General features: G+C 66.8%; 1 protein-coding gene across 1 annotated transcript in view; it reads right to left on the reverse strand.

Annotated features, from left to right (window-relative positions):
• Nucleotides 1-1,949: 1,949 nt before the first annotated feature.
• Nucleotides 1,950-19,650, reverse strand: part of LOC137445012 (SCO-spondin-like) — a 34,070-nt gene continuing 16,369 nt past the window's right edge. The window contains 37 exon segments of the mRNA XM_068146416.1: nucleotides 1,950-2,260; nucleotides 2,683-2,833; nucleotides 3,270-3,400; nucleotides 3,556-3,616; nucleotides 3,865-3,963; nucleotides 4,042-4,250; nucleotides 4,466-4,695; nucleotides 4,778-4,901; nucleotides 5,564-5,725; nucleotides 5,803-6,429; nucleotides 6,840-6,886; nucleotides 6,986-7,101; nucleotides 7,470-7,600; nucleotides 7,767-7,913; nucleotides 7,987-8,367; nucleotides 8,883-8,929; nucleotides 9,030-9,170; nucleotides 9,714-9,954; nucleotides 10,039-10,170; nucleotides 10,603-10,770; nucleotides 11,287-11,472; nucleotides 12,124-12,300; nucleotides 12,624-12,701; nucleotides 13,334-13,548; nucleotides 14,181-14,386; nucleotides 14,791-14,957; nucleotides 15,057-15,230; nucleotides 15,592-15,683; nucleotides 15,758-15,883; nucleotides 16,310-16,436; nucleotides 16,827-16,949; nucleotides 17,073-17,160; nucleotides 17,162-17,253; nucleotides 17,707-17,871; nucleotides 18,432-18,578; nucleotides 18,994-19,277; nucleotides 19,354-19,522. Coding sequence (XP_068002517.1) covers nucleotides 2,238-2,260; nucleotides 2,683-2,833; nucleotides 3,270-3,400; nucleotides 3,556-3,616; nucleotides 3,865-3,963; nucleotides 4,042-4,250; nucleotides 4,466-4,695; nucleotides 4,778-4,901; nucleotides 5,564-5,725; nucleotides 5,803-6,429; nucleotides 6,840-6,886; nucleotides 6,986-7,101; nucleotides 7,470-7,600; nucleotides 7,767-7,913; nucleotides 7,987-8,367; nucleotides 8,883-8,929; nucleotides 9,030-9,170; nucleotides 9,714-9,954; nucleotides 10,039-10,170; nucleotides 10,603-10,770; nucleotides 11,287-11,472; nucleotides 12,124-12,300; nucleotides 12,624-12,701; nucleotides 13,334-13,548; nucleotides 14,181-14,386; nucleotides 14,791-14,957; nucleotides 15,057-15,230; nucleotides 15,592-15,683; nucleotides 15,758-15,883; nucleotides 16,310-16,436; nucleotides 16,827-16,949; nucleotides 17,073-17,160; nucleotides 17,162-17,253; nucleotides 17,707-17,871; nucleotides 18,432-18,578; nucleotides 18,994-19,277; nucleotides 19,354-19,522 — 5,984 coding nt within the window. The 3' untranslated portion in view covers nucleotides 1,950-2,237.

The raw sequence follows: 19,650 nt of genomic DNA on the forward strand, positions 1-19,650 counted from the left end.
TGTTGCCCCTTGTCCTGTCACTTCAGGCCCTTATCAAACATCCCTCCCCAGCTCTCCTGGAGCCCCCCTCAGATACTGGAAGGCTGCACCAAGGTTCCTCTGGCCTCTTCTCCAGACTGAAAAGACCCTTCTCCCTCAGCCTGTCCTTGGAGGAAAGGTTTCCAGCCATTTGGTGATCTTTGTGGCCTCCTCTAGACCCTCTCCAACAAACTCATGTCCTTCTTGTGTTGGGGGCTGCAGAGCAGGACTCCATCCCTTCCCTCCAGACTGTCACCTACAGCACACAGCTTGGTGGTGTCAGGAAGCTTGCTGAGGGTGCCTGGATCCCAGTGTCCATGTCACCCACAAAGATACTAACCAGCCCTGGTCCCAGTACTGACCCCTGAGGGACAGTGCTTGGCCCAGGTCTGCTTTCTGACATTGATCACAGCTCATGAGAGCAACCACCCCACCAGTCCCTTATGCAGCCAGTGCTCCATCTGTCACATCCATGTCTTTCCAAGTTAGGGTCTGGGATGTAGTGTGGGACAAGTCCATGGAGATGACCTCACTTTCTCTTCCCTTAACCACCAATGTTGTGGCCCCATCACAAAAGGCCACCAAAGCTCTCAGGATTTGCCCCTTTGAATGTTTCCAGGGGTGGAGCCTCAACCACATCTTTGGGCAACCCTCATTGTAGAGAGCTTCCTCCTGATGTCCAACCTAAATGTCCCCTGCTCCAGTCCTACCACTGCAAGCCCTTGTAAAAAGTCCCTTTCCAGCTCTCCTGTAGCCCTCTACAGGTCCTGGAAGGCTGTTCTAAGGTCTCTCCAGGCTGAACAGCCCCAGCTCTTTCAGCCTGTCCCCAGAGGAGGTTCCCCAGCAGCCTGATCACCATGGACCCTTTCCAGCAGCTCCATATCCTCCTTGGGTTGTGGGTTCTAGACCTGGACACAGTACTGCAGGTGGGAGCGTCAGCAGAGCTAAGTGGCAGAATCACCTCCCTGGTCCTGCTGGTCAGACCTCTCTGTGCACTTCTTTGAGGCAGTTCCTCTTTCTGGGGGCTCTTTTGTTTGTTTCTTTTTCCCCCTGGCTCGTGGTTTTTGGGGGGGTTGGAGCTCTTCTGCTTTGCTGGTTGCAGGCTTTGAGGGAGGAGGTGGTTTTCTGGTGCTGTGCTCTCTGTGGCCCATGCTGTTTGAGGGTTCTATCAACCCCCCCTGATCTCAGCCCACAGGGCATTGTGTGACTTCCTCAGACACCTAGGCATGGGGGCCTTGGGCTTGTGTGAGCAACTGGTTTGGGGATTCAGCCACTGGCTGGGTTGAAACCACAGCATGGTGTCACCCCTGGGTGAGTGCTCGGAAGTCCCCAAGGGTCACAGGAGTTTGAGATAAGGGAAGGGCACCTCTCTGCCTTGTGTGGAAAGCTGGGAGTGAGGAGATGGCTGCCTTGTGTCTGAGCCCCAGCTGATGTCTCATGTGTTAGCTTCTGGACATCACCCTCCAGCACCTGACCCTGCACAGGATCCTCAGCAGCCTCTGGACAGCCTGCAGCAGGGCCCCAGCACTCTCACACCAAAGAACTTTCTCCTCCTCTTCAGATAGAACCTCCTGGGTTCCATTTTGTGTCTATTGCCCCTTGTCCTGTCCCTGGCCACAAGAACCCAGCCCCAGCCTCCTCCCCCCCACCCTTTAGGTCTTGCTGAGCATTGATGAGATCCCTTTTGGGGCTGCTCTTCTCCAGGCCCCAGGGCTCTCAGCCTTTCCTCCTCACAGAGATGCTCCAGGTCCCTCTGCATCTTCCCAGCCTCCCTGGCCTCTCTCCAGTAGTTCCCTGTCTCTCTTGAACTGGGGAGCCCACAACGGCTCAGGACTCCAGCTGTGGTCTCACCAAGGCAGAGCAGAGGAGGAAGAGAACCTCCTGTTCCAGGGGACACAAAGAAATTCAGAGCCTGTTTCTTGTAAGCTGCTTTAACTTTGCCAGCTGCAGGTTCTGAGGGCAGGTCCCCCCAGTCTGAGGGAGCCTGAGCAGAAACAGGACAGAAACATCTCCCAGATGCTCAGGGGTGTCCCAGCTCCCAGGGGTGTCCCAGCTCCTCAGAGGTGTCCCAGCTCCCAGGGGTGTCCCAGCTCCCAGGGGTGTCCCAGCTCCTCAGAGGTGTCCCAGCTCCCAGGGGTGTCCCAGCTCCCAGGGGTGTCCCAGCTCCTCAGAGGTGTCCCAGCTCACAGAGGTGTTGCCAGGGGAGGAGCTGTGCTGGGTCAGTGCTGGGAAAGATCCCCACCTGTGGCAGAGGGGACAGGGGTGAAGGAATTGCACCCACCCTGACCCCCCCCAACCCTGACCCCTGATCCTGACTCCCATTCACTGAACCCCACTCTGACCCTAAATCCACCCCCCCAACCCTGACCCTAACCCACTCAGTGTGGCACCTCCTGTGGTCTCAACACCAAGAGTTTGGGGTGCTGCAACCCCCAGTCCCTGATGCCCCCCAGTCCCACACCCTGGCAATAGCACAGGCTCAGACTGCTGCACCCTGGGGTTCTGTCCTTGGCCCCCACCCTGACCCACACCCACTCACCCTCGCCCCTGCTTTAGTGCCAGCACCAGGAGCTTGGGGGTGATGCCAGCACCCTGCCCCTCCCTCACCCTGGCAGCAGCATGGGCTCAGGGTGCTGCACCCCGGGGTCCTGTCCTCCCCCTCACCCTGGCATGCAGAGCAGTGGCAGGCACTGATCCGGGGCAGCAGCACAGGCCGGGTGCCCCCTCCCGGGCAGAGCAGCCGCAGGGTGCGGACAGGGCTGGCAGGGTCCAGCTGGTAACTGCAGCACTGGCACAGGCTGCGCAGGTACGGCTCCTGGGGGGGCACCCGTGGGTGCTGGGAGGCACCCGTGGGTGCGGGGGGGGCACCACGGGCACCCACAGGGCTGGGGTGATCGATGGGGGCACCAGGGGCACCCATGGGGGCTGAGGGAGGATCATGGGAGGCACCCATGGGTGATAGGGATGGGTGATGGGGGCACCCATGGAGGATGGAAGGAGTGATGGGAAACACCAGGGGCACCCGTAGATGCTGGAGGTGGGGCAGTGGGGGGCACCCGTAGATGCTGGAGGTGGGGCAGTGGGGGGCAGCCGTGGATGCTGGAGGTGGGGCAGTGGGGGGCACCCGTGGATGCTGGGGGCTGATAGGGACACACATGGATGCTGGGGGAGGGCAGTGAGAGGCACTGAGAGCACCCATTGGTCCTGGGGCACTACTAGGGGCACCCGTGGGTGCGGGGGGCCCAGCTGACCTGGGTGGTGACGGCAGTGCGGGACGGGCAATGCCCAGCGCAGGAGGTGACGTTGACCCCGGGCAGGGCGCAGGGGCCCTGGGTGATGTTCCGCAGCTCGGTGACGCGGTGGCACGTGGAGGGGGACACGTCTGCAGCCGGGGGACAGGGGGGTGGCGCTGCCAGGCCTGCCACCCTGCACACACCACCCCACCACCTCCCCACTGGCGGTGCCCGGGGTGAAGCTCGGTGGTCCCGGGGGGTGCCTGGGGAGCGCCCACGCGTGCCCAGGTCCCCGGCTCCTTACCCGGCCACAGCTCCCGGCACACGGGGCAGCAGCCCCCTGGCTCCCGGACCTTGACCGAGCCCTGCAGGGGGTTAGGGCAGCATCAGACACGCACACACCCCCGTGCCCCGTGCCCATGGGCACACCTCCCAGCTGGTGTTCACCACTGCCGGTTCCCCCTCCCCACCGGTGCCCCATCCCCACCGGTGCCCCATCCCCACTGGTGCCCCATCCCCACTGGTGCCCCCACCCTTCCAGTGCCCTTTTCCAAGTGCCCCCTCCCCAGCAGTGCTCCTAGCCCACCGGTTCCCAGCCCCCAGCACCCCCTACCTCAGGGCAGGTGACCGGGGAGCACTGGAGGGGGGCACAGGCCACCCTCCCAGTCACACAGTGGCACTCCTGGCACAACTCCTGCCAAGTGCTGCCAGCCTGGCCAAGGGGGAAAACAAGCGTCAAAGGGTGCCTTGGGACAACCCCCACCACCAGAACCCCCCTGGCATCGCTGACCTGGTGCAGCTGCCCACGGTGCCAGCACTGGCACTGGGCAGCCGGGACACAGTGCCCGCTGTCGTTGCGGTAGTGCCCAGGCTGGCACACACAGCCCGCAGCTGGTGGCACAGGGCAGTCAGGTGGGGGCTCATGCCCAATGTCCTGGCAGCTCTGGTTGCAGCCGTGGGGTAGCTCTGGGTCTTGCCACAACTCACCAGTGGGACAGCCTGTGTGGGCATGAGGCATGGCACTGGCACCATCAGCATCACCAACACTGGCACTGCCACCATCACTGTCATCACCAGCATCAGAAGTGGCACTGACACCATCATTGGTGCCAACTGACCAGCACCATCAGCATCACCAGCACTGGCACCTCATCAGCACTGGCACCTCATCAGCACCATCGTGACCTCCAGCACCCTGCTGTCCCACCACTCACCCCGTGTCCCACCAGGGTGCTCCTCACTAGGGCAGGGCTGTTGGTTGCACTCAGCTGTCTCCTGGGTGCCAGCGTCACCACAGGCCACGCCACCGGCGCTCCGGTGGCAGTCACGGTGCCGGGAGGTGTTGCCACCACCACAGCTCCTGGAGCAGGGTCCCCACAGTGACCACGGCCCATAGGAGGGACAGGGTGCCGTTGGGCAGCTGAGGGTCCCGTTCTGGCAGGTGCTGTGCCGGGAGAGACACTGGCAGTGGCACCCACCACTTGTGCCACCTGCCAGTGGCAGCACCCCGCAGCAGCAGCACTCACCAGTTGTGGCACTCTTGCTGTGCCACCTCCCCTGCTGGCAGCTGGCGAGTGCCGTTGTCCCCAGAGGCGGTGACAGCCACGCAGTCCCCATTCTGCAGCTGCTGTCCTGGGGGGCACCGGCAGCCTGTGGGGCAGGTGGGCAGCGCTAGGAGGCAGGGGCAGCATGGTGGGGCAGGGCAGCAGGGTGGGGAAGGGCAGCAGGGTGGGGCAGGGGCAGCAGGGTGGGGCAGGGGCAGCAGGGTGGGGCAGGGCAGCAGGGTGGGGCAGGGGCAGCACAGTGGGGCAGGGCAGCACGGTGGGGCAGGGGCAGCACGGTGGGGCATGGGCAGCATGGTGGGGCAGGGCAGCACAGTGGGGCAGGGGCAGCACAGTGGGGCAGGGCAGCACGGTGGGGCAGGGCAGCACAGTGGGGCAGGGCAGCACAGTGGGGCAGGGGCAGCACAGTGGGGCAGGGCAGCAGGGTGGGGCAGGGGCAGCACGGTGGGGCATGGGCAGCACAGTGGGGCAGGGCAGCACGGTGGGGCAGGGCAGCACAGTGGGGCAGGGCAGCACGGTGGGGCAGGGCAGCACAGTGGGGCAGGGCAGCACGGTGGGGCAGGGCAGCACGGTGGGGCAGGTACCAGCTGTGCAGGGCCCCTGCAGACACTCAGCATGGGTCCAGAGGTCAGCACAAGGACATTGGTTGGTACAGGGGCAGGCTAAGGCCTGGCCATGCTGCTGGCACCCCCAACCTGGGGGCACAGGGTGGGGGGTCAGGGCACTGTTGGAGTCCCAGGGGTGCATTACCTGGGCATGGGTCAGTGGAGCAGCTCTGGTTCTGGGTCTGGGCCCCGTGGCAGCGCCAGGCACCAGCCGGGTGCCAGGCTTGGCGTTGGCGCAGGCGGTAGCCACTGCCGCAGGGATCCAGGCAGGGTCCCCAGGGTCCCCAGGGGCTCCAGAGGCAGAAGTCTAGGTGGGGTCATAGGGATGTCACCACCATCACACCGGTGTGAGACCCCTGGCACCCCGCTGGCACCCACCGGTACCTTGGCACAGGGAGGTGTCTGGGCAGGGCCGCTGCTGGCGCAGCTCCGAGGAGCAGGCAGCCGCGGGGCCCTCCCAGGCCAGGCCACTCTGGGGGTCCAGACAGGTCCGGTAGCGCCACTGCAGTGAAGCCACCTGGGTCCCCTCAGGCAGTGCTGCCTCTGCTGGTGTCTCCTTGGCCTGGGTCCCCTCGGGCATCAGTGTCCCCTGGGCTGATGTTGCCTCCATCGTTGGCATTCCCTTGCCCATTGGTATCCTTTCAGCTGCCAACGTCACTTCGACTGGTGTCCCCTCAGCCACCGGTGTTGTCTCAGCCACTGTCCACTCAGCCACTGGTGTCCACTCAGCTGGTGTCCCCTCTGTCACTGGTGTCCCCTCAGCCACCAGTGTCCCCTCATTCGACGTCCATTCACCCTGTGTCCACTCAGTGGCTGCTGTCCCCTCATCTGGTGTCCCCTCATCTGGTGTCCCCTCATCTGGTGTCCACTCAGCCACTGGTGTCCCCTCATCCAGTGTACCCCTTCCTGGCCATGCCAGGCTCAGTGCCCCAGTGCCAGGTTGCAGCGTGGGCAGGAGCTGGCAGGGGCTGCAGGGTCCCCACTCTGACCAGGGGCTCAGCGGCAGCTGCCCTGGGGGGGACACACACAAAGCTGCTGGAGAGCCCCCCTAGGATCTCCCAGCTTGGGGAAGGGAAGGCAGGGATAGCTCCCTGGTGTGGGGTGGGCAGATGAGGGGTCGTGGGGGGTCCTTAGGGGCAGGTTGTGGGGCTGAGTGGGGATCTGTGGGGATGGGGATGGGCTGGGGGTCTGGGCGGGGTCCAGGAGACTGTAGGCTGGAGGGGGCTTGGGGTTCTGTGCGGCTGGGGAGCTCTGTAGGGTGGGGGTCTTTTGTGGGACCAGGGAGCTCTGTGGACTGGGGGGTTCCATGAGGTTGGTGCTGGTCTGTGGGGTTGGGGGGGGTCTGTGGGTCTGGGGAGGGCCTGTGTGGGTCTGTGGGTCCAGGGTGGGGTTGTCTGTGGGTCCGGGTGGTCCCCACTCACCCCAGCACCCGCTGTCGCTGCACTGCAGGGTCCCGTTCTGGCACACACTGGTGGGGGGTGGAAGGAAAAGAGTTTGGGGATGGGGAGTTGAGCACCTCCTTCGCGCCCCACAAGTGTGGGGCAGCCTCCCTGCCCCCCTTTCTCACCACTCCTTGCAGCCCAGCCGGACGCGGGCACCCGCAGCCAGGGACTGGGGGGCACTGGGGTGCAGGCAGCGGCACTGGGAGGGGGGCACGCACCCCCCCGACTGCTCCAGCAGCCCCTGAGGGGTTAAAGTTTGGGAAGGAGGTCTGGGGCGGAGGTCAGACCCCTCCCCACAGTCCCCACGCCCCCTGGCTCTCTCCTGCCCCGCAACAGCAGCCCGGGTGTCCCCAAGCCTGTCCTCAGCCCCAGGAGCCCTCCGCAGCCTCCCCAGACCCTTTCTGCCCCTCCCGGCCTCTTCTCTCCCTCTCTGCCCCGCGCCGAGACTGCCCCCGCCCCTCCATGCCCCCTCATGCCCTCTCTTTCCCCGTCCCTCATGGCCCCCATGTCCTACCTCAGCCCCCCGTGTCCCCTCCGGCTCGCCCTTACCCCTCTCATAGCCCCCCAGCCCCCCAGAGTCCCCTGTGCCCATCTCATGCCCCTCCTTGCCTGTGGGCAGACGCAGCCAGGCTGGCACTGGGAGGGCACTGGGCAGAACTGAGGGTGCTGGAGGCTGGCACAGAGACCAGCACAGGGGGGGCCACACGGCTGGTACCGGAAGGGGGGGACACAGCTCAGCTCTGCGGGGGGGACACACACAAGGCTCAGGGGGGCACCCAAAGGGCGCCAAGCATGGCCAGGAGGCTGCAGATGGTCAGGGAGTGCCCAGGCACGGGCTTCTGGAACTAGATGCCTATTGGGTGCTGGCACTGGGTGCCCAGATTGTGGGTGCCACCCCCTGCTCACCCGAGCACCCCGAGATGTTGCAGGGGCGGCTCTGCCCGTCGGGGCCCACACAGCCTGCAGTGCCCAGACGGTGACGGTGACGGTGTTGCCAGGGGGTCTGGCAGGAGCAGGGCGTCCAGTGGCTCCAGGGGCCCCAGGGGCAGGCAGCTGTGGGTGGCACAGGGTGACAGTGGGTGGACACCCTGCAGGGACACCCCCACTCTGGCACTATGCCACCTACCTGGGCATGGTTGCAGGTAACAGGCCTTGACCTCCCTATGGGTGCCATTGCCATGGGTGCCATTGCCGGGGGTGCCATCATCATATGTGTCATTGCCATGGGTGCCACGACCATGAATGACATTGCCATGGGTGCCATCTCCATGAGTGTCATTGCCATGGGTGCCATCTCCATGAATGATATTGCCATGGGTGCCATCTCCACCAGTGTCATTGCCGTGAGTGCCACTACCACGGATGCCACTTCCACGGGTGCCGTTGCCATGGGTGCCACCCCCGTGGGTGCCATCGAGGTGGGTGCAGGTGGCCTCCCGCGTGGCCAGGCCGGTGCCACACGAGTGGCTGCAGGGGGTCCAGGCACCCCACACACAGACCCACAGATCTGGGGGGATGTGGAGCACATGGCACCACACGGGGCACAGGGCACCCCAAAGCCACCAACACGGGCACCGGGGTCCCCTTGTGCCACCAGGGTCCTGTCACAGGTCCTCCCAGGAGGGCTTGGGGTCCTCCAAAGGATTTAGGGGTCCTGGGACTCTCCAAGGATGAGGGAAGTTAGGTGTCCCAGTATCCTTCCCAGAGGGGACTGAGGGTCCCATGATTGTCCTGGGATGGGGGGAAGGTTGGGGGTCCCCAGGGGGATATGGAGGTCTTGGGGTCCTCTGAGAAGTTTTGGGGGTCCCAGGGGGGGTCAAAGTCCCGGAATACTCCAAAGTGAGGGCGCTGGGGTCCTGGGAAGTTTGGGGTCCCAAGATCATCTCAGGAGGGTTGGGGGTCCCACGGGGGCTTCCCATGAGCCCCTCAGGCTTTGGAAGGGGGAAAGGAGATCACAAGGTGCCATCCCACCCCCCCACCCCCAACCCCGGGGGTGCCCCTGCCGTGTGGGGGTTCACTCACCAGCACAGGGGGTGGCCTGGCACTGGGGGCCCTCGGGTGTGCAGGTGCTGGGGGGCACAGAGAGGGGAGTGGGATTTGGGGTGTAGGAGATGGGGGGGCACACAGAGGGTGGGCTATAGGGTGCAGTGGTTGCCCCCCGACACTGACCAGCTCTCACAGCCCGCCCCGGTCCAGCTCTCGCCCAGGTGCCGCTCGCCCCCAGCCCAGGGGCAAAGGGGTGGGCATGGCCCCTCCTGGCACCGCTGGCTCTGCCGCTCCGCCCCCGCGCAGCGCCCTGCGATCCGCGTCCTGCGAGGAGGGCACACACGGGAGACGCCGGGACACGGGGGTCCCCTGAGTGCCCTGTCCCCACCCCCCGCAGCCCGAGCAGCCATGGGTGCCGTGTCCTCCCCCCCGCCCCCCGGGCGCCTTATCTCCCTTCCACAGCCCCTCCGTGTGTCTCTTGAGTGCTGTGCCCCTCCTGGGTGCCATGGATGTCCTCTAGGTGCCATGTTGCTCCCTGCAGCCCCCTCTGGGTGTCACGCATGTCCCTTGGGTGCATATCCCATGGGTGTTGTGCATGTCCCCCCGGGTGCCAGGTGTCCTCCCTCCAATCCATCCTTGGGTGCCATGTGTCCCCGGGGTTCTCTGTGTTCCCTGGGTGCCGTGTCCCCTAGCTGCCATGTCCTGTACCTCCTGGGTGCCACGTTCCCCCCTATAGCCTCCCCCAGGTGCCATGCGTGCCCCTTGGGTGCCATGTCCTATGTGCTCTGCATCCCCTGGGTGCCATGCTCCCTTCTCTGGGTTCAGCGTCCCACCACGTCCTCATGTCCCCTGTCCCCAGGGTGTCACCTGTAGCGCTCCCTTGTGCCCCCGCCGCAGGTGACACTGCAGGCTCCCCAGCTGCTCCAGCGGCTGAAGACGCAGCGCGGCGGGGGGCAGCTCCTGGGGGTGCAGCTCAGAACCCCCCAGCTGCAGCGGCAGCTCCAGCAACCGGCCCGGGACCGGCTCCCGGCAGGCCAGAGCCGCCCTCCCCGGGACAGGCAGGGACACTGGCTGGGGGGCACGCAGCGCCCCGACTGCTCCAGCGTGCCTGGAGGGAGGGACAGGGAGTGATGGAGGGTCGGGGGGAGACAGTCCCGGGGATGGGGGCGTCCCGGGATGTTCCCGCACTCACCATTGGGGCAGCGGCAGCCAGGCTGGCAGGACTGCCCCTCCGCGCAGACCAGTCCCTGCTGCAGGTCCCGGCAGTGCCGCGGGCACTGGGTGGCACAGGGCACCGGTGCCAGGCCGGGGGGGCACCCAGTGCCTGGGGACGGGGCACCCGTTAGCACCCTCCCGGAGTACTCACAGACCCCCGCAACACCCAAATTTCCCCCCATATCCCTCCGGAAAGCCTCCAACATTCCCCGTGGCCCTCACATCCCACCAGGGAGCATCCAGGTCCCCCCCAGCACCCAAAGACCCCCCGGGAGCCCCCAGGCCCCCACTAGTGAACCCTCCAGACGCTCACAGCACCCTTACAATCCCTCCCGGGAGCCCCCTAGACCCCAGGAATGACCCAGCCCTATCCGCCCCCAGAACTCAGATCTCCCCCTGGGAGCACCCAGACCTCCCTCCCCAGCACCCAGACACCGCCCTCCCTCTCCCCGCCCTCCCTCCCCCCCGCTAAGGAGCACCTGTCACACCCCCCCCCGGAATCCCCTGCCCCCCGGAGTGGCTCATCGCCCTCCCGCCGTACCGCAGGGCTGAGGGTTGCAGAGGCGCAGCTGGTGCCGCTCCCCCGGGCAGGGCTGCCCCCCGTTTTTTGGGGGGGGGCGGGTGCAGGAGCGGCTGCGGATGGAGCGCCCCCCGCCACAGCTGCGGTCACAGTGGGACCAGGGCGACCACGGGGACCAGGCACCGGCCACTGCGGGGGAAGCAGGCTGGGGTGGGCACCAGCGGCACCCACAGACCCCTCCAAGACTCCCTGGAGACCCTCGGACGCCCCCGAGAAGCTCAAATCCCTCCGAATCGCTCGGAGACCTCCAATCCCCGACCCAGACCCATCAGAGATACCTCCGAAACACCTCTGAGACCTCCTGCCCAAGACCGATCCCCTATAACAAGACCACGAAGCCCACCCGAGATGCCCCCGGAACCTCTCAGACACATCCAACCCCCACTCGGAGCCCTGTCTCGAGTGTCTCAGCCCCCCCAGTCCCCTTCAAGACCTCCCAGACACCCACCCCAAGACGCCCCTGTCCGAGCCCCGCCTCCCCGAGCTCCCCCCCCCACCCCGAGATCCTTAGACCCCCTGACCACCCTCAGACCTCCATCGAGACCCCCAGGCCCTCCCAGTGCCTCCTAACCAACCCGTCCATGCTTCACAGCTCCCTCCCCCACCCAAAGCCTCCGCCCCCCATGTCCCACCCTGTGCCCCCACCCTGGCAGGCCCGCAGCCCACAGGCGCGATACTGGAGATTATCGCGGAGGATGTCGCGACACCAGCGGCCCCCCGGGGTGGGAGGGGTATAGGCGCGGATGCGGAGCTGCTGCCCCCCGCCGCAGCTCCGGGAGCAGCCCCCCCACGGTCCCCAGGGGGTCCAGCTGCAGTCGCGGGAGGGGGCAGCTGCGGAGACGGAAGGGGAGAACGGACACGACCCTGCTCAGCGCCGCCGCCCGCCCAGAGACACCCCCCGAGAACATCCCCAGAAACCCCTCCAGTGACTTCCCAAAGACCACCCCGAAACCCACCCCACGGCTCAGAAACAAGACCACCCCACCCCACCCTCGCCCCCACAGACCTCCCCCACAAGAAACCTCCCAGAGACTTCTCCTAGAGACCCCCCTCCAAACACTCCCTCCACGGCTCGGAGAGACCCCACTTGGAGACCGCTTCCAGACACCCTGCCCGGAGACAAGCCCGAAACACCGCGCACACCCTCCCCCGTGGTTCAGAGACACCCCCCCAGCAACCACCCCCCACCAGGGCTGAGAGAGACACCACCACCCCCAGAAAACCCCTAGAGACCCCCCTCCCCTAGCTCACAGAGACCCCCTCCCCTGGCTCCAGAGATCTCCCCAGAGCCCCCCGGCACCGCATAGCCCCACATAGACCCCCCCCCGAAACCCTAAATACCCCCCCGTAGCCCCCGTATTCCACTCATCACACCCCCAGTCTCCAACAGCTCCTCACAGCCCCCCAGCATCTCCCCATATACGCTTCACAAGCCCCCCCAGCCCCCCCATAACTGCCCCGCAGCTACCCCGTCAGCCCCACCTGAGCAGTGGGGCAGGTTGCAGGGTCTCTGCTGGAGGCCGACGCCCCCGCAGCCCCCCGACCCTCCCTCGCAGTCCCGCCGCCGGCTCTTGGTTGCCGGAGCCTCGGGGCGGGTACAGCTGCGGCTGCAGGGGGTCCAGGGCCCCCATGGCCCCCAGTGCCCCCCGGTCCCGCTGCCTGCGTGAGGAGCCTTCTGTCAGCGGCACCCACTCAGCACCGGGATCCTCGCAACCGCACCGGGACGCCCCACATTACAGAGACACTCACACACAGCACCGGGATTCCTCCCCCCCCGGCACCGGGACCTCCCCTCCCCGGTGTACCGAGATTCACCCCCAGCACAAAGACTCCCACCCAACAGTACTGAGACCCCCACACACAGTACCGGGACCCCCATCAACCAGCACCGGCACAACCCCCTACACGCTCCCCTCAGCACTGAGAACCCCCCACAGCGCCGGGACCCCCCGCCTTGGGGGGTCCCCCCGCACAAGCTTCACCTGGGGTCGTGGGGCTGGGCTGTGTCATGGGGCTGAGCTGTGCCGTGGGGCTGGAGGCAGCCGTGGGGACAGTGACAGCTGTGTGGGGAGAGTGAAGGCGGTGACACACACCCCACCCCGCCCCCGACACACACACCGATTTTCTGTTACCTCTGGGCTGGGGCGGACCTGGGGGGCTGGGACCCATGGTGGGGACAGGGACAAGGATGGGACCTATAGTCGAGACAGGGACAAGGATGGGACCCATGGTGGGGACAGGGATGGGGCTGGGATCCATGGAGGGGTATAGGGACAAGGATGGGACCTACGGTCGAGACAGGGACAGGGCTGGGACCCATGGTGGGGACAGGGACAAGGATGGCACCTATGGTCGAGACGGGGACAGGGATGGGAGCCATGGTGGGGACAGGGATGGGGCTGGGACCCGTGGTGGGGACAGGGACAAGGATGGGACCTATAGTCGAGACAGGGACAAGGATGGGAGCCATGGTGGGGACAGGGATGGGGCTGGGACCCGTGGAGGGGGACACGGACAAGGATGGGACCTACGGTCGAGACAGGGACAGGGATGGGAGCCATGGTGGGGACAGGGATGGGGCTGGGACCCGTGGGGGGGGACACAGTGGACAGAGGACGGGGATGTGACCCCCAGTGGGGGGCTAGGGGCTGTGACCCGTGGGGGACACACAGGGTCCCGGGCCGTGACCCACCGGCACAGGGCGGGCTGCGGCAGAACCTGCTCTCCGTGCTGGCCCCGGCGCAGCGCGGGGCAGGGGAGGGGTCCCCGGGGCAGCCCCTCCGGCGGGTGCTGACCCCCAGTCCCTCCCCGCAGTCGGGCCAGCAGCGACTCCAGGGGCTCCAGGGACTCCAGCGTCCCTCTCGGCATCCCCCGGGTGGGCAGTGCAGGCGGCCCCCCTGGCACGAGCTGGGCACAGGGGCATCAGAGGGTGGGGCAGGAGGGTTCTGGGTGCTGGGGAGGGGTCGCGGGTGCTGGGAGCCAGGGGGTGGGGAGGGTGGCAGGGTGCTAGGTAGTGGAGAATGGCAGTGGGGTGCTGGGAGGTGCTGGGGGAGAGAGGGGCATCAGGAGGGCAGCAGGTGGAGGGGGAAGAAGAAGGGTGCTGAGGAGGGGTCCTGGGTTGTGAGTGCCATGTGGAGAAAAGGGCAGTGGGCACACGGTGCTGGGTAAGGGTGGCAAGGTGATGTAAGGGGGAAGGGTCAAGGGTGCTGGGCAGTTGGTGCCAGGTGGAGAGAAGGGCAGTGGGCATACACTGGTGGGGAAGGGCAGAAGGATGCTGCGTGCTGGGGAAGGGGAGCAGGCTGGTGGGTGGCAGGTGGAAGGAAGGGCAGTGGGGTGCAAGATGGCAGGGAAGGGGAGCAGGGCACTAGGTGCCAGGCTCTCGGGAAAGGCAGAAGGGTGCTGGGTGCTGAGGTGGGGAAGGGTGGCAGGGTGATGGGTGGTGGGGAAGGGGATCAGGGCGGTGGGTGCCAGGTGGAGGGAGGGGCAGTGGGCACACAGCAGTGGGTAAGGGTGGCAGGGTGCTGGGTGCAGGCACTCACCAGTTGCCACAGCCCATCTGGATGATGCTGCCCGGGGGCACCTCCTGGCCCAGGACGAGGCGGGGGCCGTGGGTGCCGGGGCCGTGGGTGCTGGGGCCGTGGGTGCCGGGGCCGTGGGTGCTGCTGCTGACAGGGGCGGCCGGGGGGGCGGTACCCCCGTCCTGCAGCTCCCGCAGCAGCTCCGCCGTCACCACACAGGGACACTCCTGTGCCACCCCGGGGGCGCTCAGTGTGCAGGGGCAGCCTTAGCCCTGAGAGGCACCCAGCACCCCCAGGGGCACCCACCCTTCACCTGGGGAGACCACCCACCAGCCTGGGGAGCACCCAGTGTCCCAGGGGGCACCCATGGGCCTTGGGGGTACCCGCCACCCCAAGGAGTTTCCATCACCCCAGGGAGACACCCATGGTCCCCAGGAGCACCCAGCACCCTGGGGAGCACCCACTAATGCCTCCCTCATCAGCCAGGGGGCACCCAGCTGGGCACCCACGGACCTGGGAGGCACCCACCATCCCAAGCAGCTGCCATCACCCCTGGGCAGCACCCCCGGGCAGCACCCCCCACCCTGGTTCTCCCTCCCAGCACCCCCCCGGGTGGGAGCTGGGCTCTAACCTGCACGCAGGCTCCACGGTGCAGAAGGGTGCCAGGGGGGCAGTGGCACCCCTCGGTGCAGTCCCCCTGGGCACACTCCTCCCTCCCTGCCAGGTGGGCGCAGCTGAAGGGGCACCCCCCGTCCCCCGGGCACCCACGGAACAGCCGCCCCGGAGGGCACCCAGCATCTGCCCAAGCCCAGCACCCTGCTCAGCACCCAGCGGCTGTGGGGCAGGGTGGGGGCAAGGTGTGGGGCAGGGTATGGGGCAGGGATGTGGGGCTCTCACCGCGGCAGACATGGCTGTTACAGCTCTGGCTCTGCAGGCCCTGCCCTGGGCATGGTGCCCCCTGGCACTGCCGCTGGCGCAGCCGCTCTCCCCCACCGCAGGAGACGCTGCAGGGCCCCCATGGTGCCCATGGTGCCCACTCACCCCATGGCTCCCCTGTGCCCCACGGTGCCTCTGTGGGATGGTACCAAAGGGCTCAGATGGGACTGTGCCACTGCCAGCACCAGCCCTGGCACCCATGGCCCTTGGGTCATCAAGCCCCACAGCATGCCTGCACTGTGCCCCATGCACCCCATGGCACTGCTTAGCACCCCATGGCACTGCATTGTGCCACACTGCACTCCCTGACGCTTCCTGGCATGGCAGGCACTGTATGGCACAGCATGGCACCATGGTACTACCATGTCACATGGCACCATCCTTCATGGCATGGCACTGCACCATGCACCCATGTCACCTCCCTGCACTGCCTGGCACTGCACTATGCCACTGCAGTCCCCCCCCCAGTGCCAGCTGGGGCTCGGTGGGCACTTACTGGTGACGCAGGGCTCCTGGCACTCACGTTGCTCCTGGCTGGGCCCCGCACAGGGGGCACCACCAGCGGCTGCCGTGGGGTTGGTGGGCGACCTGTGGAAAGGTGCCAGCTGTGGGGCACCATCCATGGGGCACCATCCATGGGGCAGGACCCCCCAGCCACGCACCTGAACCTCTGCTGGGTGCCCACGCCGCAGCCACCATCACAGTGTGTCCAAGGCGACCACCCTGACCAGCCACAGGCCGTGGCACATGTCTCAGGCTGGCACTGCACCTGACCCGCCTGGCACACACTGCAGATGGCACAAGCCTCAGCCAGCGGTGCCACCACAAAGGCAGTGCCAGGGAGCAGGGCTGCAGTGTCAGGCTGGCACAGCGTTGGGATGTTGCAGTGGCACAGTGTTGGGGTGGCACAATGGCATGGTGGCACAGTGGCATGGTGTTGTTGGATCATGGTGTCAGGGTGCCAGACTGGCACAGTGCTGCAGCGTCCTGGTGTTGGCATGTCAGGGTGTTGGTGTCCTGATGTTGGAGTATTATGGTGCCAGGATGTGGTCATGGCACAGTGTTATGGTGTCCTGATGTTGGGATGTCAGGGTGGCACAGGGCCATGATGGCACAATGCTTTGGTGGGTGGCACACTGTTACTGGATCATGATGGCAGGGTGGCAGGGTGGCACTGTGTTGGGCATCAACATGCCACAGTGCCAGTGTCTCACCAGGTCTGGCAGCTGCTGGCAAAGGCCTCCCCGGGCAGGAGCTGGCGGCCAGGCAGGTGGCACCGGCAGTCAGTGGCAGTGACACAGCTGCCATCCTGCATGTACAGCCCCGGCGGGCACCGGCAGCCTGGCACGGGGGGAAGCCCTCAGTACCCACCGGGCACTTCACCTCCAAGGCCCATCCCCCAAGTCCCCAGTGCCCCCCCTCTCTCCCCCTGTGCCATCCCTAGGTCCCCTATGCCCTAGTACCCCCCCAGTCCACCCCACTGCCCCCACAGTTCCCAATATGATCTCCTGCCCCTGCCAGAGTGCCTTGATGCCCCCATGCCCCCTGCACCCCCAGTGCCCTCCAGTGTCCCCCAAGGCCTCGATGCCCACCATGGCATCTCCAGGCCCCCCCTCAAAGCTCCCTTCAAGGCCCCTCCGAGTCGTCCCCATGTTGTCCCTAGTTCCCTTCCCTAAGCCCCCCAAGCTCTCCCCGTGCCCACTCCGTGCCCTCCCGGGACCCCCCACTCACCCTCCTGGCACTCCTCGGGGCAGCTCCCGTTGGTGCTCAGGTCCCCGCAGGTTGGGGGGCAGGAGGGGACGTGCCCCACCTCGCAGCCCCCGGGGCCCACAAACAGCATCGGGGGGGGGCAGGCTTGGTGGGGGAGGCGCAGCAGAGGGGAGGGGAGGGGTGGGAGGGGAGGGGGCGGCTGTCAGGGATTGGGAGGGGTCCCCGCAGCGCACCCCTCGCAGTGCGACACCTCCCCCCTCCCCGTACCTGGGGGGTCCCCGCAGGGCCGCAGGTTGCAGGGCTCGCTCTGCAGGGGAGGGCCTGGGCAGGGCTCTCCCCCGTTTTTTGGGGGGGGGGTCGCTGCAGCTCCGGGTCCGGCTCCTCACGCCCCCCCCGCATGGGGCGTCGCAGGGCGACCACGATGCCCAGAGCGCCCAGCCGCCGGGCACTGCGGGGAGCAAGAGGGGGGCAGGGGAGAGGCACAGGCACCTCCGAGACCCCCGGGCACCCTCACTACCCCTGCCCCGCCCCGGACCCATTGTAGTCTCCTTCACCTCTGGGGACTCCCCAGCCCACGGGAGGGGTCCAGAGAGGGTCCCAGACCGTGGGAGGGAGGATGAGCCAGTCCGGTCTTCTATGAGGGGCGGTCCGAGCCCATGGCACGGGGGGGCTCGGCCCGAGATGAGGGTCTCAGATACTGGGGGAGGGGGTCCTGGCTCATGAGGGGGCCTCGGAGCAGTCCCAGCTCATGGCGGGGGGAATTGTCTTGGGGGGGTCTTAGCTCATGTCGGGAGGGTCCCCCATGAAGGAGCTTCTAGAGGGGCGGCTCCAGCCCGGATAGGGGTCCCAGCTCACGGCGCGGGGGGTGTCCCAGCAGGGGTCCCGTTCCCGGGGCGGGTACCTGGGCAGGCCCTCTCGAAGCAGGGCCGGGTGTCGATGCGGGGGCGGTCGCAGTCCCCCCCGGGCAGGGCTCCCCGCAGCTCCACCCGCAGCCGCAGGGTCACCCCCAGCCCGCAGGAGCGGCTGCAGGGCCCCCACTCCCCCCAGGGCGACAGGACACAGTCGACTGAGGGGGGGAGATGGGGGTCAGGGGCACCACATGCCCCGGGGTACCTGGGACCCTCCCCCAGCATTGACGACCCACAGACTCAACCCCAGCAGTCCCGCCCCCCACCCCCGAGTCCCTGTTCCCCTATCCCCCATGCCTCCCCACTCCCGGAGCCCCCCACTTTGGACGCCCCCAATTCCAGTGCCCACATCCCTGGTGCCCCACAGTCTCAGTGTCCCCCCTCCCATTCCTGATGTTCCCCGTCCCCAGTGCTCCCAGTCCTGATGGTTCCCCAGGGCAGGGTGGGCAAGAATGAGCGTGGTCTTCAGGATAGGGGTTCCCCCCTGTATGGGGGGCGGGGGTCTCGGAATGGGGGGGGAGGTACTCTGGATGGGGGTGCAAGGGATGGAGGGTCCCGGGATTGGAGGAGTCCCTTGGATCCGGGCCGGGGGGGCGCATCTCGGGATGGGGGGGTCCCGGGGGTCGATGTGTCTCCTGGATGCGGAGGTGCCAGGGAAGGAGGGTCCCACGCGTGGGGGGGTCCCTGGGGCTGGTGTGTCCCTGTGCCTAGTCCGTACCGCAGCCGCGCTCGTCCGAGCCGTCGGGGCAGTCGGGGCGGAGGTCGCAGCGCTTCCCGCGGGGCACGCAGCCCCCCCCGCTGCCGCAGCCGAACTGCTTGGGGGGGCAGCTGGAGGGGGCGCCCCCGACAGGGGGGCTGGTGGAGCCTGGTGAGGGGCTGCAGAGTCAGGTAGGGCGTGGGGGGGGCTGGGGGTTCCCCCATTTGGGGGATTCCCACATTTTTTGGGGGTGTCTTACCACAGAGGGTTTCAGCAGGGAAGTCGCAGGGCAACAGCATCGTGTGTGTGCCCCCTGGCACAGCAGCACTGAACCCATAGACACCTCCTCACAGCACCCCAAAACCCACAGCACCCCCAAACCCATGGCACCCAGCCTATGCCATCCTGACCCCCCAGCACCCATGGCCCTAAACCACAGTACCCACCCCAGAGCTGCCCAACACTGTCATCCTGATACCATGGCACCCAAACCCCTCTAGTGCCCACCCCCCAGCACCTCTAGCCCTACACTCTCCCCGAGGGGATCCATGCCCACCCTCCCCCCACTCCTCCACCCCCTCACCTGGGGGTGTCAGTTCGGTGCCCCCTGTCGGTGCTGTTTGCCAAAGGGACACTGGGAGGGCTCCAGTGGCAGGCATCCCCCCAGGGTAGTCGGTGCCCACTGGCAGAGTTCTGGGGGTTGTTGGGGGGCCAGGAGGGCCTAGCAGCTCAGTGGGGGGTGCACTGCTAGCCTCAGAGCCCTCCAGGTCAGGAGGTCCTGGCACCTTGGGGGTCACCGTGCCCATGGGCACCGATGGTGGGTGGGAACTTGACACCATGACACTGGCAGTTGTCAGGGCACTGGGGCTGGAAGAGGTCATGCTGGCAGTTAGGTGTGACCCCCCCTGATCCCCCAGGACCCAGCCTCTCCCCACACCGGTACCTGGCACTGGGGGGGGTCTCACAACCAGCCTCATCGGTGCCATCGGCACAGTCGGCAATGCCATCGCACCTCTGGTGTGCCAGGAGGCAGCTGCCGGTGCCCGAGCAGGTGAAGAGGGATGGGGGACACGGCTGGGGCATCACAGAGGGTGTTCCTGGGGGCACCAGGCCTGCATGGGGTGGACAGTGAATGGCATCAAGGGCAGCACCACTCTGTGCCAGGCACTCCATGGTGGTGCCAGGCCCTTCCCCACACTCAGCGAGTCACAGACTCACAGAATCAATCACCCAGGTTGGA

The sequence above is a fragment of the Melanerpes formicivorus genome, unplaced genomic scaffold (assembly GCF_026170545.1).
Source record: "Melanerpes formicivorus ecotype bairdi unplaced genomic scaffold, bMelFor1.0.p_v2 SCAF_13, whole genome shotgun sequence".
In the NCBI taxonomy this organism is placed as follows: Eukaryota; Metazoa; Chordata; class Aves; order Piciformes; family Picidae; genus Melanerpes; species Melanerpes formicivorus.